This window comes from Aphelocoma coerulescens, chromosome 2, assembly GCF_041296385.1.
Source record: "Aphelocoma coerulescens isolate FSJ_1873_10779 chromosome 2, UR_Acoe_1.0, whole genome shotgun sequence".
NCBI classification, from domain to species: Eukaryota; Metazoa; Chordata; class Aves; order Passeriformes; family Corvidae; genus Aphelocoma; species Aphelocoma coerulescens.
In genome coordinates, this window is record NC_091015.1 from 140,925,844 (window position 1) to 140,945,242 (window position 19,399).

General features: G+C 36.4%; 1 protein-coding gene across 3 annotated transcripts in view; it reads left to right on the forward strand.

Moving 5' to 3' along the window:
- CPNE3 (copine 3) overlaps positions 1–19,399 on the forward strand; it is a 34,069-nt gene that overhangs the window by 10,380 nt on the left and 4,290 nt on the right. For all 3 annotated transcript variants that reach the window (XM_069005047.1, XM_069005048.1, XM_069005049.1), the window contains 14 exons: positions 2,642–2,781; positions 3,373–3,552; positions 4,675–4,749; positions 5,227–5,298; positions 6,094–6,177; positions 7,806–7,895; positions 11,190–11,288; positions 12,441–12,527; positions 13,110–13,169; positions 14,148–14,281; positions 14,716–14,770; positions 14,872–14,923; positions 15,571–15,704; positions 17,798–18,034. In XM_069005047.1, the coding sequence (XP_068861148.1) occupies positions 2,650–2,781; positions 3,373–3,552; positions 4,675–4,749; positions 5,227–5,298; positions 6,094–6,177; positions 7,806–7,895; positions 11,190–11,288; positions 12,441–12,527; positions 13,110–13,169; positions 14,148–14,281; positions 14,716–14,770; positions 14,872–14,923; positions 15,571–15,704; positions 17,798–18,034 (1,491 nt within the window). In that variant the 5' untranslated portion in view covers positions 2,642–2,649. The remainder of the gene's footprint in view (positions 1–2,641; positions 2,782–3,372; positions 3,553–4,674; positions 4,750–5,226; positions 5,299–6,093; positions 6,178–7,805; positions 7,896–11,189; positions 11,289–12,440; positions 12,528–13,109; positions 13,170–14,147; positions 14,282–14,715; positions 14,771–14,871; positions 14,924–15,570; positions 15,705–17,797; positions 18,035–19,399) is intronic.

Sequence of the window (19,399 nt, forward strand, 5' to 3'; positions counted from 1 at the left end):
GGAGCACTTCCTCCCCCACCTTCTCCACTGACCTTGGTGCCACCATGTTATTCTCTCTTACATCTCCTCACTTCCTCTTCTTCTCTATCTAGAAGAAAAACTGCTGCACGTAGGTACCATTGCCAACAAGTTCCACTAAATCAAAGATTTTTGCAGTATCCCACAGCACCGAGAAGTTGATTTCGTCTAGGTTCTGTGTCAGGGAGTTGCTCACCATCTTTCCACTGTTGGTCACACGGCCCCGCTGCCAGTGCGTGGGCAGTGCTGGCTGCCGTGGCGCTGGTGCTGTTTACCACCTCTCTTCATGCGAGGTGGGCACACTGGCGCTATTTACCACCTCTCTTCATGCGAGGCGCCGGGAAGGAGAAGCTGCCACCGCTGCCTCTGCCCTTGTGCCCACGGCGCGACGGGCTAAGGGCGCCAGGCAGGCAAGGCTCGCCACGGGCTGCGCTGAGATGGCGGCGGCCACAGGGCACTGCCACCCCTGGAAAGAGCTGCACATCCGCTGTTTTGATTTGCTTCTTAAATGTGTCATCACAGAGGCGTTACCAATTTCTCTAATTGGGCCAGCAGCATGTCCATGTTCAGCCGTCGGAGATTGGCTCTGCTGGAAGTTTCCAGCCACTTCTCACAGACCCCACCCCCCTCCCCTGCTGCTACCAAAAACCAGGCCATGCAAAACCAATACACTTAATCTGCTCTTTTCCCACATTAGATGCATAGTAGGAAAGTTGGTGACATGGAGGAGGGGAGGAAGTAACAGAATTGATGTGTTCATGTGAGAAAGTACTTGAGATGTACAATAGGTGTGAGTACACACACAGACGTAAAGGGGAAAAAGCTGACCCTATTTTTTAGGTTGACTGGATGCTATCCGTCTACCAGTGATTTTGGAAATACTACCTTAACAAAAGAAATGTGGCTATGAGTGCTTTCAAGGACTCTTAGTAAGGAGGAGTTTTAGGGAAGTCAAAGCAAGAAAATTTTGACTGGTTTGAAAATGCATCTCAGTTCAAGTTTAAATTCTGTTGAGTTTCATGAAAACCCTTTCTATTTGCTGTTGCAGCATCAGTGGGAGTTAGAGCATCATTTTGTCAGCATCAAGTTGTTTTTCTGGAAACTGTCATTAAGGAGTCATGTACTGGTCTGCTCTGGATTCTGTGGGAAAGGCACTGACTGTTAATGAACTCAGCCTGGCAGCCAGGAAAGCAATAGGGAGTGGAAAATACCAGTATAAAAAGATAACCAGGAAAAAAGGGGCAGAGTGCTTTTAAGAGGTGTACAAGAAGCCTCAGGAATATTCCCTTAGACCCCACAATGTTTTCTTTCTCCTACTTTCTGTTTGTTCTTCGTCTTTTCCATGTTCCTTTCCCTTTTTGCCTCTAAAAAATCATTCATTTTCATGAAAAGTCTTAAGAATATAGTAAAAGGAAGAAAGCTGAGTTGGGTTAAGTATAGCTTTATATTCAAATACATTGCATGCCTATGTTGCAAGTGAGCTGACTAGATAGAAGCAGATACCTTTCCTTCTGCCTTGGTCTGTTTGATGTCTCATGCGCTTTTAAGATAAATTAATCCAGATGGGTACCTGATCTAGACTGTGAATTTACTGGAGAGAAGGCAAACCTGAAACTAAAGAGGCATGGGAGCTTCCAGTGTAGGCTGCTTGTGGAAGGATTTGGAAGTTTTAGTCTCTAAGTCAAGGACAATTGTACTGTAGAGGTTTACTTCCCCAAGAGTTGTTGGAAATGATCAACTCTATCCTTGAAGTGTATAATTATGGAGGTTTTCTTTTTTTGTTTTTTTTTAAATATATATATATATATATATATATAAAATCTGGTGCTCAGACCTTCTTGGGCTTGCAAATGCATGTTATACCAGTGTGGGATTCATAACTGATAGTCGAGTTGTTTCTGTGGGTTTGTAATATCTGCTGGTCTTAGTTCCAGTGGAGAATGATTGAGGTACTTAAAGAGAAAAATGTAAGAATGTGTTCAGTTACTCCTTTTCTTTTAAATGAATCTTCAGAAAGAACAGTTCCCCCAAATTTATTTGTTACTTGACTTCAAAGTGTTTAACCTTATTGTTAAAATTTGTAGTTGTTTTTCTAGATTTACTAAAGCAAGATCACCTGTTATCTGCTTAAACTCCTTTTCCAATTTTGCCCTGCTTATGGTTTCAGCATTTTGTTACAAAATTTTGGTAGAGGAGTATATAGTAAGATTTTTCCTAAGTCATGGAATTATTAATAATACCTACAATATAAGATACTGGCATTCATGTGCACTTTTGGATTTCATTTAGAGCTTGTGAAGTTTTATTGTTAGCAATAATATACTTCTTTGAGGTATATCCCATTTTTCATTTGGTTCCTCAAGCATTCTAAGAAACCTGATCTTGTTTTTTAAGTGCAGATTTTGAAATTAATTTTTATACCTGTATGGTATAAAGAGTGTGACAGTAATAGTGCTGTAATGTTGGTACATCATAAAGTGTAAAATTTGCATTTTAAACCTCAAATCATCACTTCTGACAAGCTCACACTTCTAGTGTCCACTTAGAGAGTTAATGCATTGTGACAATCCTATTGTTTGCTTTTTACTCCATTTTAATGATGATTTCTGTTGCTGCTTTCTAGTGTGACAGATGGCGGCACAGTGTGTGACAAAGGTGGAGCTGACTATTGCCTGCACCAATCTCTTGGATAAAGATGTTGGTTCCAAGTCAGACCCTCTGTGTGTGCTTCTCCAGAACACAAGTGGTCAGCAGTGGTATGAGGTACAGCCTGATGCTTCTCACAAATCTGTGAAAAACACGTTCTGAATTGTTGGACATTCTGAAACACTATAGCATATGATTTCATTAAAATATTTTAATTTTATTCCAGCACTTCTGAATACTTTTTGTTAGATTATGTCTCTAACAGTTACATGGGCAGCACATTAATAATCATTTGCCATTAAATAGAAACAACTGTCTGATTTTTAGCACTGTTCCCCAGCCATGTGTGGACCAACACCTTCTAAGTGCTTAAATGTGCTTTTATAAATACAGTACTCCAAAACTAGGGTCTCATGCTGGTTTTGACAAGATAGGATTTTATGTTGGTCTTCCCTGTGCAAAAATAGGTCCCACCTTAGAGGGAGTGATGAAAAATAGGTCAGGTGTCCCTAACTTAGAGCTGTGGGTTTTGCAATATAATGTGTATATATAATATTTTGTAATATAATTTATCTTTGATGAAAGGTTTGTAGAAAGATACTCCTTTGTACTTTAATAACTTTTGAATGTATTTAATAATACAGTATTTGATTTGCTTGTAAGTTTAGTTTCTGAAATATTGGATAAATGGTATCTTTCTAATTTCAGGTTGATCGCACAGAAAGAGTTAAGAATTCCTTGAACCCAAAGTTTGCCAAGAAATTCTTAATTGATTATTATTTTGAGCTTGTTCAGAAACTTAAGTTTGGAATATATGACATTGATAACAAAACCTACAATCTGAATGATGATGACTTCTTAGGAGAATTAGAATGTACACTGGGACAGGTAAGTATGCAGATGATTTCCCTTAGAGTCAAATTACTGAAAATCATTAGCCACTTCTACCTTAAATTTATGTTCTTGTGTAGTTGGAGTAGTCTTAAGTTGAATAGGATTCCCTTCATTTGTTTTTTCAAGCTTCAGTTCAGTGTATATACATTTTTATTTGCAGGTCTTGAGATGATGCCCTGAAATGTGCCCTAGGTTGGATTGTGGATTCTCAATGAGCACAAAGTTGTAGTAATTGCTGTTTATTTATTCTAATACTCAATTTCCTATTTTTATGCTCCCAAAAAAGAGAATCAGTGTAGAACAACATATGAGTGTTCACAAGGGCCATGTTATCCTTGTAATCTGCTTTCCACTCAATGCAAGCAGTGATCCTAGTTCTTCCAGCTGTAGGTTTACTTCTATTTCCCAGTCATATTCTGCTATTGATGCTATCACAATTGTGCAGCTTCTTTTTAACTTGTTCTTTTGAACAGATCCTTCAAAGTCACTTGGGATTTTTCCTGCCCTGTATCCTAAGTATTTTTATTTTAAGTGCATTATAAAGTTAGGGGCATTGTGAACTGAAATTCAGTGTCAATTAAAAATTAATCATTCGTTTTTAAAGTAAAGAAGGACCTGTAGAATGGACACACTTCTGAGGAAGCATTTCCTGAATAGGGTAAAATAAAATCAGCTGGATACTGTGCAGGGGAAGGCTGATTTTTTTTTTTTTTGAGTGGCAGACATTGTGTTTATAAATCTGTTTGCTGAATGCATTTATGAAATATGCCTTGCATGCATTTCAAAGGTATGTATGGGAAACTTAACAATTTGTAGTTGGAACCCATGGTATTACCTTTGTCCATGTATGTGTATTATGTTACTAGAAGACGTTTTATTTCTTATTACTCCTGAAGCTCTGCATGTGTTCATCTGCATATGTATTTGCAAAATTTTGAAGTGTATCAAGTATTGCCTATTTATTTGTAGAAGATTATGGGAAGGAAATGTAATGCTGTCATCTTTACAGTAAAGGAAAAATTCCTAAAATTAAATACCTCACTAACTCGTTTAATTCCTTTGAAAATCTATTAATTTGTGTTAGTAATGCTTGATACTCAAATTTTGTCTTGGCAGATCGTTTCTAGCAGGACTCTAACAAAACCATTAGTACTTAAAAATGGCAAACCTGCTGGGAGAGGAAGCATTACGGTAAGACAGTTAAGAAATAAATATCTTCAGAGTTCATCCTTAATTGTTTCTGGGTTTTAGTTTTAGTTAGTGGCTTGAATGCAGTGAGTCTATTCTATAGTGCTGTAAAAAGCACTGTAAAGCATTTTTTTTTTTCTCCACTAATACGTCTCTGTCATCCAATGCAGCCCACCTTCTGTATTACAAGTCCCATTGTATACCTCATTAGGGCATCCAGTGGGCTACTGTTTGGGGCATATCTTTGTCAGTGCCATCATTTATGGTAAATAGATGGAATGCAATCCCAATGTCAAATCAAATTGTCCCTCTCCCTTCACCCCCCTCACCCCCCTCACCCCCCCCCCCCCCCCATTTTTTAATGCTTCATTTACAAGAAAACATGGGGGTTTTTTTAGTGGACCTGTCATAGGAATGCTGTGAATATGAGATAGCTGTGTAGTTCTTGAATAAAACTAAGTATTTTGTTTGCCTACTTAGATTACAGCAGAAGAAGTAAAAGATAACAGGGTTGTTGTCTTGGAATTAGAAGCAAGGAAACTGGACAATAAGGTATTTAAATGATTGCTGTTTCTTTGATAAAGTAGTAAAATCAGAGTCTTGTCAAAGCAGGAAACATTTGAGTATTCATTCTCATTTTTGCTTAAAAAGTAAAATCCATTAAGGTTTTACTTAAACTAGAAAAGAAATTGAATTAAGATTGCTACAGAGTAACTTCATTGACTGTTTTGAAATGAATTGTAATGTATTTCTAAGTAAGATAAATGCATTTCAGGGGTAGGCTGTGAGCAACATGCTCCCATTTTACTGTAAATCCTTACATTTATTCATAAATATAAGGGAGTTTTGGTATATCCATTGGTTGGAATGGCTATATTAATGGCTGCCCATTACCTCTTTGAAATAAATGGCAAAGAGTGTACTTGGTGTTTATAAATTTGTTATGTTAAATATAGGGCTGGCTATAGACAGACTTTTAAAAACAAATTTAGAAAAATAATAAAAAAATGTTTTTATTTTTACCCTTTGATTTAAAGATACTTTTTTGGAACTGGATTAAATCCTTAGTTTCCTGTCTGTCCATTGTAGTACTTACTGGTATAAGTATTCTCTTGCTTGAACTGTCAGGTATTTGATATGTGGACATTTTTATCCTAAATTCAAGGACATTCCCCACTTTCTTTTTCTCTTTCACAGATGGTGGTATAATCAGACTTGCATTTCATCATCTAAAGCTTTTATTCCCTGAATTTACTTTTTGTTACTCTAAGTGTGTGTGTTAACTAGAATTTAATGGTATTCAAGCTACAGGCTGTTCTGAGATAATTGCATGTCATTTAAATACAGGATTTTTTTGGAAAGTCAGATCCTTATCTGGAATTCCACAAACAGACTGGAGATGGAAACTGGGTGATGGTTCACAGAACAGAGGTAGGATATTTTCAGTTAACAACAAATTGGTTAAGGTTATTTAATTTCCAGTGTGTCACAGCACAAGAGATACAGTGCCTTACCAAAAGAATTGACTGGCCTGGGAGCTGACATGCAGACTAGTTAGAAGTTGCACCATCTCTTCCACTGATTTTTCTGGGAAATCTACCTTATTCTCCTTACACTGATTTTGATTTATGCCATTCTATTTGGACGGAAAACACTTTTTGTTTTTTTTTTTTAACTTCCAGCAATCTAGGAGAAAACAAATGTTTTGAAAAAGAATTGCGTACTCACACAGGGACATTTGTCTCAGTTCTACCCACTGCCAGGGTAGGACTTGGGCATTCCTGACTGCTGTTCTCAGGAATGTGTCACCTGGCTGTACCCTTTACTAATGAAAGTAATGGTGCTGAATGCCTGCATAGCAAGGGCAAGCCAAGGAGAATGCAGAGTGAGGGAATACTGCTTGAGCAGCAGCAGCCTTTCACCCAGGAGGAGGTGTAGGGGCCCTGTGACAGCAAGTACCAGGCTAAGAGTAGTTTCAGAATGTTTCACTGTAGTGGCACTTCAGGGCCCAGTCACAGCTGAGGTGCTGTGCCCATCGAAAGTGGTGACTCTATTAAAATTGAAGTATGGATATTGAAGAACTAAAATCCTTTTTGTCAGACTTACAAATATAGTTTCCCTCATGAGGTGGTTCTTCTGCTTAAGGTGTGTTTTTTCTATGATGATTTCAGTCATTAACTTCAGTAATAAATCCAGAATTTGTTGTTTCAGCCTAGAAATGTCTGGTGGATTAGTTCTTTATGTTACAGGTTTAAAAAAACCTCTTTTTGTTACTAACTACTGTTATTATTGATTTAATTTTCAAGAGAGAATTCTTTCTCAACACTCCTACAGTGCTGGAAGTATTACTATTGTTAGGTGTTATTAATTAAGTAGTGCATGTTATGTGTAGTTTCTTGTACTTTTGTAAGATCATTATTCGGTTTATCAGGTATATTTATGGATACTTAACAGTTGACAAATTTTGAAGATCCTTCAGTATTATTTGTAAATAAAACTTATTTAGTGTTCAGCTTGAGAGGCCTTTTATCCTCATGCACTGTTTTTACTTTACTACACCACGAATTTCTTGAGGGCATATTTTCATAAATGACATTTCAGAATAAATAGTAAGTGGAAGTGAATTGTAATCTCCAGAGCACTGATGTATTTAGAAATTCCAATGTATTATTTTTCCATACATTCTTGGTAACTCATGCCTTAATATGTGTGTGTATGTATATATGTGTGGTTATTCAAAGAAAGCAACCAGTATCTTATTTATGTAATGATAAATTTAATTTTTTGCAGTGCAGTAGCTGAAGGATATAGCAGGTGACAGTGAAGTCTAACAAAATATGGAGCTGAAAGAGACCGTCTCTTTTTGAGCAATGGTATTGCATGTTAAGAGTAGTTTGTTTATATCCTATATATTAAGATTTGGAGTGCATTGACAGCAGCATTAGTGAACTTTTTTTTTGCATACAAAAATCATGGCATGAAGGTATGATCCATTATGATGACTGTTTTCCACCCTTGTGAACAATGGTGTTCTGCCTTTTTTTTTTTTTTTTCAACAGGTTATTAAAAATAACCTGAATCCTGCCTGGAGGCCTTTTAAAATCTCTCTCAATTCTCTGTGTTACAGTGACATGGATAAGTCAATCAAGGTAATGTATATTAAATGTGTGTATAAATTAATGCATTAAAAATTAAAATATGTAATAAGGGGAAGAAATGTTATTCTAGGTACTGCATTTTTTTGGTTTCAAATTTAATTGAAAGTATTAGGTTTCTTAATTGAAAGGCACAGATACCCATGCATGTTTTAGGGGAAAAAGGAAAAACACTGTACATTTGTGCTGCATTGTGTGGTAGAAGTTGGTCTTTGAAAGTCTGGGAAACCAGGTGAACACAAGTATCTTTGAAATGTCCAGTGGAGTTTCTTATTTTCATTGTACAGTTCTAGCATGGCATCAGCCAATACTGGTGGTGTTAAAGATATTGTATAGTGAAAGATGCATGTTAAAGGCTAGAATATGCTTTGTTCTATGTAATGGATCTTGTATTACTTTGTTACTGGTGCAACAGCTAACACTGATGAAATTTTTAATATACTGCCTGATAAATTACACTTAATGTACTAGCTAACAGATGTGGGTCAGATACAACTTGTGAATACCAGTTTTAGCAGGTTTTTCTCTTTGTATAAAACTGAATTTTCTGTCAGAAAGTTAACCAAGTCTGTGAAGTGGTAGTTCTACCAGGGCTTTAATGTTTTTTATTTTCTAATTTTTTCTTGAATAAATTGTGTTTAACTTCTGAATGTTTCTCTTCAGGAATTCCCTTTAGGGGTGGAATTGAAGCTAAACAGCCAATCAAAATGCCATTTATAAGCTATTATGATCATGTTAGAAACCTGATACTTTAGCATTTGAAAAAGAAACCCAAAAACCCAAATGCAAGAAACTACTATATTTGATATTCTTCCTCTGGGAAGGAAAACTTAGAGCATGATTTGCATGTGATGGGTATTAGTCATATGACTTGAGGCAATCCTGGAAAATGCTTCACAGCCACAGGGATCTGGGGATTACAAACACCTGGATGTGTTTAAATACATATTTATAGAGGAGACTAATGAGCAACTTTACAAGCCCAGAACCTTCTTCCCTTACTGCTTCTATGTTTTTTCAATCTTATTCTTTTCTGCTTCCCTTTTGCCCAAAACAGCTGTGACAGCTCTTATATCTCCATATACTATAAATAAATTTATCTTTTTCAGTAAACAGCTATACTGAAGCCATAGACCATTTGTCTAAATGTATCTATAAGGAGTTATTCTCAGATCTATCATCATTTTAATAAAGTCTGTTCTTTGGAATCTGATTTCAGAAGTGTAGGTTTATATCCAGAGGAAATAGACTTTACTTGGAATAGTTATGGACTTGCAGACAGGCAGTTTGATTATGCCTTAACTTAGAAATGCAGGATCTATCACTTCAAACATTAAGATGTAGACAGAATTGTATTATGTAATGTTATTGAAGGATTAAACAATGCCTTTAACACTTTTATATGCACACAGTTGCATGTGTAATGGGCTGTTTGTCATAGTAAGTAAAACCAGTGATTTTTCTATGAGTGGCTTTTCACCTCTTTAATGGCTTAGTTTGTGTATGCCCAGCAGTGCACAAACCAAGTTGATCCTTTATCTTCTGGATTCATGGTTGTGTTCCATGTGAGTGTGTTTGCAGTCAGTGAAGTTTTTCTGTTTTGAAAATGTGAGCCTTTCATCTGGAGCAGGCATGCCTAGTTCTGCTGGGAAAAGTATGTTAAATCACATTGTTCCCTATTGCTATTGCCTGTCCAGGAGGGCATATAAGGAAAAAAAGGAAATGCTTCTCTCTTATCTGGAATAAATATTAAAAATTGGCTTAAATGGGTCAAATATGTCAAGCAAGACAAATTTTGATGTCTTTGAAATAAAGAGGAAATACATCTACTAACTGTGCTAACAGGTATCAGAACTATTGGGTCAGGAAATACCTTCAGTTTTAAAATTTCAGCTACTGAAGCACTTGGCTGAGTATTTGATTGGCATAATTTATGGCATTCAGAAAAATTTACATAGCATCTGCCATGAACATTAATTAGCCTGTTGGTTCTTTGGCTGCTTGCAGGATGTAAGGTGCTGTTCAGTGCATGTGCATGCATTTTTTTATTAGTGAATTCAAAATGCTGTAGTAGTGCAAACTGCAAGATAAAGGCATGTTCTGTGCAGTAGAACTCCCAATGTACACATCATGTTTTGTAGTTCAACATTGCTGCTTGTTTTCAGAAACCTAATTTCGTTCAGAAGTTCAAGTGTATGTTGAAGTTGTTTGTTTTACTTTTTTATTTCTAACTGAAATGCTCAAGTAATCAGCTAAATTAGTTCTTGAATATAAGGTACAATATTTTCAGACTTGAAAGATGGACATGCAAATAGCTGTTCAGTTTAAGCCATACATATTCTGAAAATTTTTCTTGAAGTTTGCATTTTGATTCCAAGTAATGTGGGGATACCTACTTGACTCCTGATTTATTATTGTTACTATTTATCATCATAATTAATAAATTAGTATATTTTTCTGTGATTTGATTAAGTTAGCTAGCATGTCTGTATTGCTGAACTGAAATAAAATCAGAAGTGGATGGAATTAATATAAGCTTTTATAGATAAATAGCTTTTTATATAGAAAGGCAGCTGGGTCACGTTTTCAAACAGAAAAAAAATAGGTGTTTTTCACTCCTGCCTTCTTTGGTGGATTGGGCTGTTAAAAGGGTGCGTTGATTTAATAATAAAGCTAACCATTAAACTCTCACTATAGGAAAAAAATTTTTAGTTGACATTCAGGTCCATGAAGTGTGGATCATAATTTAACAGATCCACTGTTTAAATTAGCTAATCTCAAAAACCAAAAATTCAAATATTTTTTCTATGCTTCATATGCTTATAAATTCTATGTAATTTTGGGGATTAATGAAGTAACATAAAAATGTTGCTAAAACTCTTGTGATTGCTTACATAACTGATTTACTAAAGTTTTAGCTGGATGCTCAGATTCATGATGCATGTAAAAAACCCTACATTGTTTTCCTACTCTTCCCAATACCCCATCACTCTCAAAACATAGTTCAGTATAACTGATGTTACTTGCTCATTTAAGACCTGACACTACTTAGTGTTCTCATCTCTCCTTCACTTGAGTGGAAGATTAGATTCGAAACTGAGTGTATTGGCTTCTACCCAATCTTAATCTGTTTAAGTGCAACCCTGTGCAGTTCTAAGACTTAATGTGAGAAAAACTCTGCAATATAAAAGCTACAGGAATGTTTGGGATGTTCAGGTTTGCCATTGCAGTGTTTATTGTTTTTTGGGGCCATTTTTGTTGCTAACACTAAGTAATGCTGCATTTTAGGTCGAGTGCTATGACTACGATAGCGATGGGTCTCACGACCTCATAGGAAGTTTTCAAACCACAATGTCCAAACTGAAGGAAGCGTCTCGGTCGTCACCTGTAAGTGTTACATAGTCTAAGCTGCCTGTGTGCTCTCAACCAGCTGTTCTACTCATATTGGAGCAAAACTTAGGTCCCTGACTTGCAGGTATCTGAGTTATATTAGGCTGCACCTTAACAATGCTACTGTATTTGAGGCTGAATCAGCATTTACATTGTACATCTATTTTCCTAGGATTAATGTCTTGGTTACAGTTTTTATTATTATGTGTCCAAATGCCCAAGCATCAGCACAAAGAAATTATGCTAATCATAAAAATACGCAAATAAAAAAAAATTAGATTGTCAAAAGACAGAATGCAGCACGAATTTAACTACAGTTAAAAGACCAAAGCTTGTAATATTTTTTCAAATATTACTTAATCCTTTATTTTAAAATGTGGCACTTATTAACTATTATATGTACTTATTAACTATTATATGTACTCATATACATATATGTATATGAGAAAATTCAGTATTTTTGCCAATGCACAAAACTGCAGGTGTGTTACTTTAGGTGGCTTTTCTCTAAAATGATATTACCATTCCTGATCTTATGAACTATAACAATTTCCAAACCTTTTAATAGGCATGGTTTACCTGTAGGAGACAAAAGTTGGCATAGCAAATGTAACATAAAAGTATTTGGTTTATGGATATGTGTGTTATCAAGATGTTTTGCCATATTTTCTTTTATTTCTGTAAAACCTGCGGAACTATTTCTGCATTAAAAGTACTGGGGTCTGTATACATGTGCATGCTTGTACTTTTCTAATATTTTGTGTGTTGTATTTTTACTAAATAATAAAAATAATAATAATTCCAGCCACAGCTGCTGGAAACACTGATGCTTTTTTTGAATTGCCATGTCTTTACCAAAAAGAAAGTTGTTAGCAAAACCCTCAGAGGGAGAATGATAAGGAATTTCTTTGTTTGTTTGAAATACAGTTGCCAAAACAAATGTATTTGTAACCTTTTGGGCAAGAGAGGATTTCTGTCTTGGGAATGTGTTTTTTTCTTGCTGATATTGGGCAGGCAGGGTTTAATTTTGCAGGATTATGAAATGAACTGCATTTTTAGTATAAGCCCGAAGTATCAGTTTTGAAATATTAAACTTGTTGCATAAATGATATTATAGCATTTTTGTTGGATTTGTTTGCATTCACGCAGGTTGAATTTGAGTGCATCAATGAAAAGAAAAGACAGAAGAAAAAGAACTATAAAAACTCTGGCATCGTGAGCGTTAAGCATTGTGAGGTCAGTAATATATTCTGGTATGATTCTGTTTTTAAGTGTTAAGGCATAACAACTCTCATTTAGTATATCTTCCATCTTCAAACTGTAAGAAACTTTAAAATGTCTGTAAGTTCCAGACATGGTAAGTATTTAAGGGACTCTGATTCATGTAAGGAGACAAATTGAGAGCTGGATCACATATCTGTCCTCTTATGCCTTCACTTTCTCTCGAACAGAAAGGTTGCTTACCAGTTTGTAAAGTCATTCCTGAACCACTGCATTTCCCAACTCACTGTTTTATGTCAAAGTAAAATTGTGTAACTCTGTCTTAATGTGTTATTTTTATAAAATGAAAGTCCTGTGGGAGCTGCTTTGGTGTCTGTCTGTAGTTTTGTTAAAGGCCTGATTCTGATGCACTGAGTGTATGGTGGCACATGTTGCAAATATCCTCATTGCAGTGGGTGGGTGGGATAGCTGTAGGGCAAAACTAGTGCTTTTCATGGGTAAAGATAACAAATCTGGAACCTCAGAAGTTGCTACAATAATACCAGCTGGCTTTTTTTCCCATTGAATAAAACAAAATTTCTATCTTCCTATTTTTAGATCATTGTAGAATGCACATTCCTTGATTACATCATGGGTGGGTGTCAGCTGAATTTCACAGTAAGTTAAATCATTTGTATGAAGTACCTTTTGAGTTTTGGAACAAATTGAAGTATAGAATTGATTGGCTGTCTGCTTTATTTGATTATTGTATTTTTTTGTTGGTGTTGACTTCATTTTTGTTCCGCAGAATGGAGCAGGAAGGTATTTTGCCAGACTGCTTTCTAGTCTGTTTAGAAAAAAATAGTCTTTACTCTAGGCAAAAAGTTCTGAACCTCTGGTTATGTTCATTAGGAACTAGCTAAGTTGTGTGGATGGAGAGTAAGGAGGAATTTACAGTTCTTTGAAAGCAACATGCAGAGGTCATCATATGGATGAGGACCCTTAAGTTACGTAATTTGTGAACGAAATGCAACACAAATAACAGTAAGATATCTTCATGTTAGTAATATGCTTCATCACAAAAGCAAAGACCTGTTGAAGTCAGAGAAAGAACTCTCTAGGCTTCTGTGGAGCCTGACTAGTTGAACTTCTGAGAAGAAAGGTGTGTGTGGCAAGATACAGAATGAAATTCATTTACCAGCTTTTGAAGAGCTGCTGTGAATAGTAACTGAAAGTAAACACAGTGAAAACCTGACAGGATGCCCAGAGAAGCTGTAGATGCCCCATCTCTGGAAGTGTTTAAGGCCAAGTTGGATGGGGCTTTGAGCAACCTGGTCTTGTGAAAGCTGTCCCTGCCCATGGCAGGGGGTTTGGAACTAGGTGATCTTTAAGGCCTCTTCCAAGCCAAACCATTCTGTGATTCAGATGAAAGTAATTTCAACCCTTCTGGAGAGATGCAGAGCTTTTGAGGGCTTTGTAGTGGCATTGTTTTAAGAATGTTAGTATTCCAAGAAACCTGCATCCAAGTACTGTGCCTGTTAGATTTGTAGATGTCCTTTTTACTACTCTTTCACGATTTTCACTTCAGCTTTGCCAGAGATAAGCAGCATAATTTAACCTTTAAGACCAATTAGATATAAATACTGCATTTGACAGGTGGGGATAGATTTTACAGGCTCCAATGGAGACCCTCGCTCTCCAGACTCTCTGCATTACCTCAGCCCTAATGGAGTTAATGAATACTTAGCAGCCATTTGGTCTGTCGGGATGGTCATTCAGGATTACGATACGTAAGTGTCAGATTTTTATTTGGATCATTTTCTTAGGTATGTATAGACATTGGTGGTAGTTTTTTAAACTAGTGTTGAAGATGCCTGCAGATTTACTGGAATGAAATTTCTGAGCTAAGCTATAGAACTAAAAAATAATAATCACTGTACCATCATAGAATTGCAAGTATAAGCTTGTGTTTACTTCAGACAAGCAGGGCTTTTCATATGTGATGAAAAGAGCAGCATTCATTTAAATAAATGCTTGCATTCTTGCTAGTTTGGTGTTAAAGACTAGTTTTGGTCCTAGAAACAATTGCAGTGGGGAAGTTTAATTGTGCCTCTTAAATTGCATTTTTAATAATGAAAAGCAGCACTGATAACTAAACTTTTGGAACTAGGGCAACTTTTAATGGAAGCCACTGACTTTGTTTTCTTTAAAATTCCTTTTTTAGAGATAAGATGTTTCCAGCCTTTGGATTTGGTGCACAAATTCCTCCTTCCTTTCAGGTAATGGAAAGTGTAAATGCACTACCTAAGACAGCTGAAAGCACTTACTTCAGGAGGAGATTGTATATACAGTCCTGACTATGTCTTCTGTGTCTTCACAGGTGTCTCATGAGTTCCCAATAAATTTTAACCCATCAAACCCATTCTGTAATGGTAAGTCTGAGAAAGTAACATCAGACATAGAGAGTAAAATGCCTAAGGTGAAGGCATAAAGACACTTGAAAAGTGAACGAAGCATGTTGTTCTAATTAAATAATTAGTTTCAGTCCTGTAGCAGGAAACAATTTGATAACCAATTTCTTACTTATGAGAAATTGCATGGCATCTGTCTTCTGTAATGATTTGTGAAAGAAGTGGTTTAAACAGCCAGGGCACAGGGCTGGGAACAGTTCTCTTGTGTTGTCAAGCCACTTTATTCTACTTTGCTGCTGGTGTGGAGTTGTCTGGTTTGGGTGTCGGCTGCTAATGCCTGTTCAGTGTGGCCTCTCTGATCACACTACCAACCACCACAAGCTTCCAGGTGAAGAGAAGTGCTGTAATTCAGTTTCACGCCCTTGAGCATACAGTATTTGGCCTTTTTGTTCACACAAAGCCAGTCATGTCATGCATGTGCCTTAAGCACTGGTCAAGCTGAAAGCCTCCATTGCTCATGAATATATTTCTTTTTTCTACCATGGCTAGTTTTAAGTGTTGGCATCATCACTTCAAGTACTGATTTATACAGCTTTAGAAAAATCAAGTACTTCAAAATATCCTAATTCGAATATGAAAAAAAAGAAAGATTTGTTTCTGTTCTCTAGGGATCCAAGGCATTGTTGATGCATATCGAGCCTGTCTTCCTCAAGTGAGGTTATATGGACCAACAAATTTTTCTCCAATTATAAATCATGTGGCAAGATTTGCTGCTGCAGCTACTCAACAGCAAACAGCATCTGTAAGTTCTTCATGGTGTTGTGTGTTTTTCTTACCTTTTAATTTTCCTTCTAGTTTCTAAATACTTCTTTTCTCTTTTAAATTTATACGTGTATTCATTTGACAGTTGGCCCTTTACCTTGTGAATGTGTTTGTTACCCTTACGATAAAAACTAATATTTTTTTCCGTTGTATATAACAGTCCTTTCATCAACTAACTAAATAAACTCTTCAGATTTGAAATAGAATTTTACAAATACAGAATACCTTTATGGTATCTTCTGTTCAAAGCTCTTGCAGTACTATACAGATATTAAAGTCTAATTTAAGCCTTTATATCTAAGACAGTGGTTTAACCTCAGCTGAGAAAAAAAATCAACTGGACTTTGTTTCACATCAGAGAGCTGCAAGAGAGGATTAACTAAGATAGTAAAGAAGTGGATGGTACAGCTCCTGACAGCTAGGTACCAAAACAGATACTTAGCTGTGCTATAAAGGTTTAGGTGCTGTATGGGCTGTGCCTTCCTCCGTATTAAAATTGTATACCTGAGTTGTTGACCGTATTAAAAATAGAAAGTCTGAAAACCAAGTCTTGAGTATTCAGTCATGTAGATAATAATGCATGGAAGTTCAGAAAATCCTAAATCATTGATGACAGCAAATACCGGTGTATTTGACGTCATGTAAAATGAGAAAATAACAGCTATTTTTACATATAAAATTGTCTGTGGAAACCAATTTAAAAAAAAGCTATGGATTTTTATATGCCATGAGGCTGGAAAGGTTTTGCCTTGGTAGTCTTGCATTAGCCTAGTAGCTGTCATACATATATATATATGTGTGTGTGTGTGTGTGTGTGTGTTTATATCTTAATAAAAGTAGCAAACCTCTTGTCAGTTTTGGTTTTGTTTGTTTGGTTTTTTTTTTAACTTTTATTTCTGAGCATGTAGTATGCCTAGCAAGTAATTTATTTTTCCTGCCTGAAAGGATGTATTGAAGACAACTTGCTACCTTGACATTTAATACACATCATAGTCATTTTGGATTTGCTTTTGATTCTGATGCATTTTTTTTCCAATATGGAGCAAGTATGAGAAGAGAGAAATAAATCCAGTGTGATGTGCCATCCTGCTGCTGTTGCTTATAGCTTTCTGTGGTCGTAACTGCTTTATAGATGTTCTTGCTGGAGTGGGGGAATGGACTAGCGGAAAGCAGGGAGAAAAAGTGATACCTAAACAGACAAGATAAGGGAAGAACAATTATTTGGAGGCAGATAAAGGCCAATGGGAAGGAAAGTACTGAAGAGGAACTTCTAAGAATACTGGGAGTATCTTTGGGACTTGAATTTGTGCTGTTCAGTAATTGTCTGAAATGAAAAGTGAGGGAAGACTAGAAATTCAGAAAGCATTTGATAATCTTCAGACTTTGTAGTTCTAGCTCATTTTTGGTGCTCCAATCCAGAACAGAAGCTAAGATGCCAACTTCTAGAAGCCCCAACAGAATAGTGGAAGCAACTCAGGTGGTACTTAATTAAATTACTGATGTACTACAAAGTAATCTCAGACACATTGATAATTAATTTCATGAAGCAGCTAGAAAATGTGATTAAAGGAATTTGAAAATGGCTGGGTTTTTCAACACTAAAAGGTGTGATTTAGGATTTTTGGGATACAATGAATGAAGTAAAGGGAAGTGTTTCATAAAGGTATTGATAGACCAGAAAGGAAACATATACAAGTTTCAAAGGTGTTATCTTTCCAAAACCTCAATAAACTGCCTTCTATCCCAGAACAAATAATGGGAAAATAGGTTAACTGTTGGTTTGTCTGGGGATATTGGAGAGAAAGAAGGGTCATACCGGTGGGTTTTTGGATGGTGGCTATTTAATGATGACTTCTTTTAAAAAATTATGTTGTCCTTATGAGCTTCTTCAGACTGTACAGATGAAGCCTGACTGGAAATGAGATGTTTGATTGTAAAATTCAGTGAGCACATTGAACATGCTAAAGTGACAACACTACATAGTCTGTATGTGGGTTTTCTAAGTGTACATCCCTAACTGTTTTTAAAATTTAAAATTTCTTTGTCATAACACTGTGTTTATTGATTTGACAGCAATACTTTATACTTCTGATCATAACGGATGGTGTGATAACAGACCTTGATCAAACTCGAACTGCCATAGTTAATGCTTCAAAACTGCCCATGTCCATCATCATTGTTGGTGTTGGAGGAGCAGACTTTGGCGCTATGGAGTTTCTTGACGGTGACGATGGAGTTCTTAGGTCCTCGTCAGGAGAACCAGCTGTCAGAGACATTGTCCAGTTTGTGCCATTCAGGAAGTTCCAAAATGTAAGTAATCTTACTGATACGCTTAATAAATGTTTTAGAGGTATGCTCGGCTTGCTAGGATGTCCTACATCTAGTCCTAAGCTTTTGTGGTGTGTCAGTATGAACTCTGAGACAAGTCTTTATCAAATGCTAAAAAAACCCCAAAAACCCCTCAGTTTCTGGTTCTAGCACTGTATTTCTGACTAGTTGCTGCAGCTGTATGACCTTTGTAAAACTCTCTCAGACTTGATTAAACAAATGGATGTGTTTTTCATTTGTGAGGAAAAACTTACTATGGTTTTGTTCTTATGGTAATTTTTCATTTTATTGTGGGTGCCCATTTGTGTGTGTGGTTTAGTCTCACAATTTAGTGTAGTAATAAAATTCAAGGCCAAGTCATAATCAGTAGAAGCTCTGTGTGTCCATAGTAGTGGTGATAGTTTTCATTTTCATAAAAGTCAATATAAAAAACAAAGGTGGCGAAAGAATGAAGTACTGATATTTTTTAATTTCTATAAAACCCAATAAAGTATGTGTAGGCTAATATAAGTCAACTTTTAAGTGTCATATTGTTGGAAAAAGTTGACTTAAATAAAAATCACCAAAATTTCCTCAGGATGGGCAAGATATAAGATCAATATTTTTATTTCCATCCTAATATATTCTAATTTTCATGTCTTAGTATTAACTTGTGTTCTAGTTTGAAAACAAACCAGTGGGAGGCACCAAGTCAGAATAACAATTTAATGGGGAAATTAAAGAAAAGGAAAAAAACTAAAAGAAAACACTGGTTCAAACTGACCAGAGTCAAGATACCACCTGAGTCCCTGTTAGGCAGGGTGGTGGTAGCAGTCCTCTGAAGTGGTGATCCTGTAGAAAAAGGGTCTGTTATTCCTCAGAAGGTCCAGTGGTGGCTGTGTAGCTCCTGTCCTCTGGAAATCCAGTGGAAAGGGTTCCCTCTGGTGTTCAGAGTCTCAGATTATATCCAGAATGGAATGCTTGGTTCCTCCCTCTGGGTGGAGCATCTCACAATGGTGTAATGAGTCATGAGGCCAAGTGTTGATTAGGCTCGTTAACAGAAGATAGTCCGGAGGGAGTTATCTCTGAGTCATGGGGCAGGACAATGATGGGCCATTAACAGCAAGATAGTCTGGGGGGAGGAGGCAAGGAAACACTGCCCCACCTGATTTCCACAGCTCATGAGGATGGTAATAGAATACACTGCAACCCAGGACAACTTGTTAATAATACTCCTTATGACTTCTTTATTTTGCTTTTATATTTTTACTTTTGATACACATTCTTTGTTTAATGTCAGAGTAACTCAGGCAAACTGAAATGAGAAAGAGAGCGCAAAACCAATACACAATATGCTTATCAAGTAAT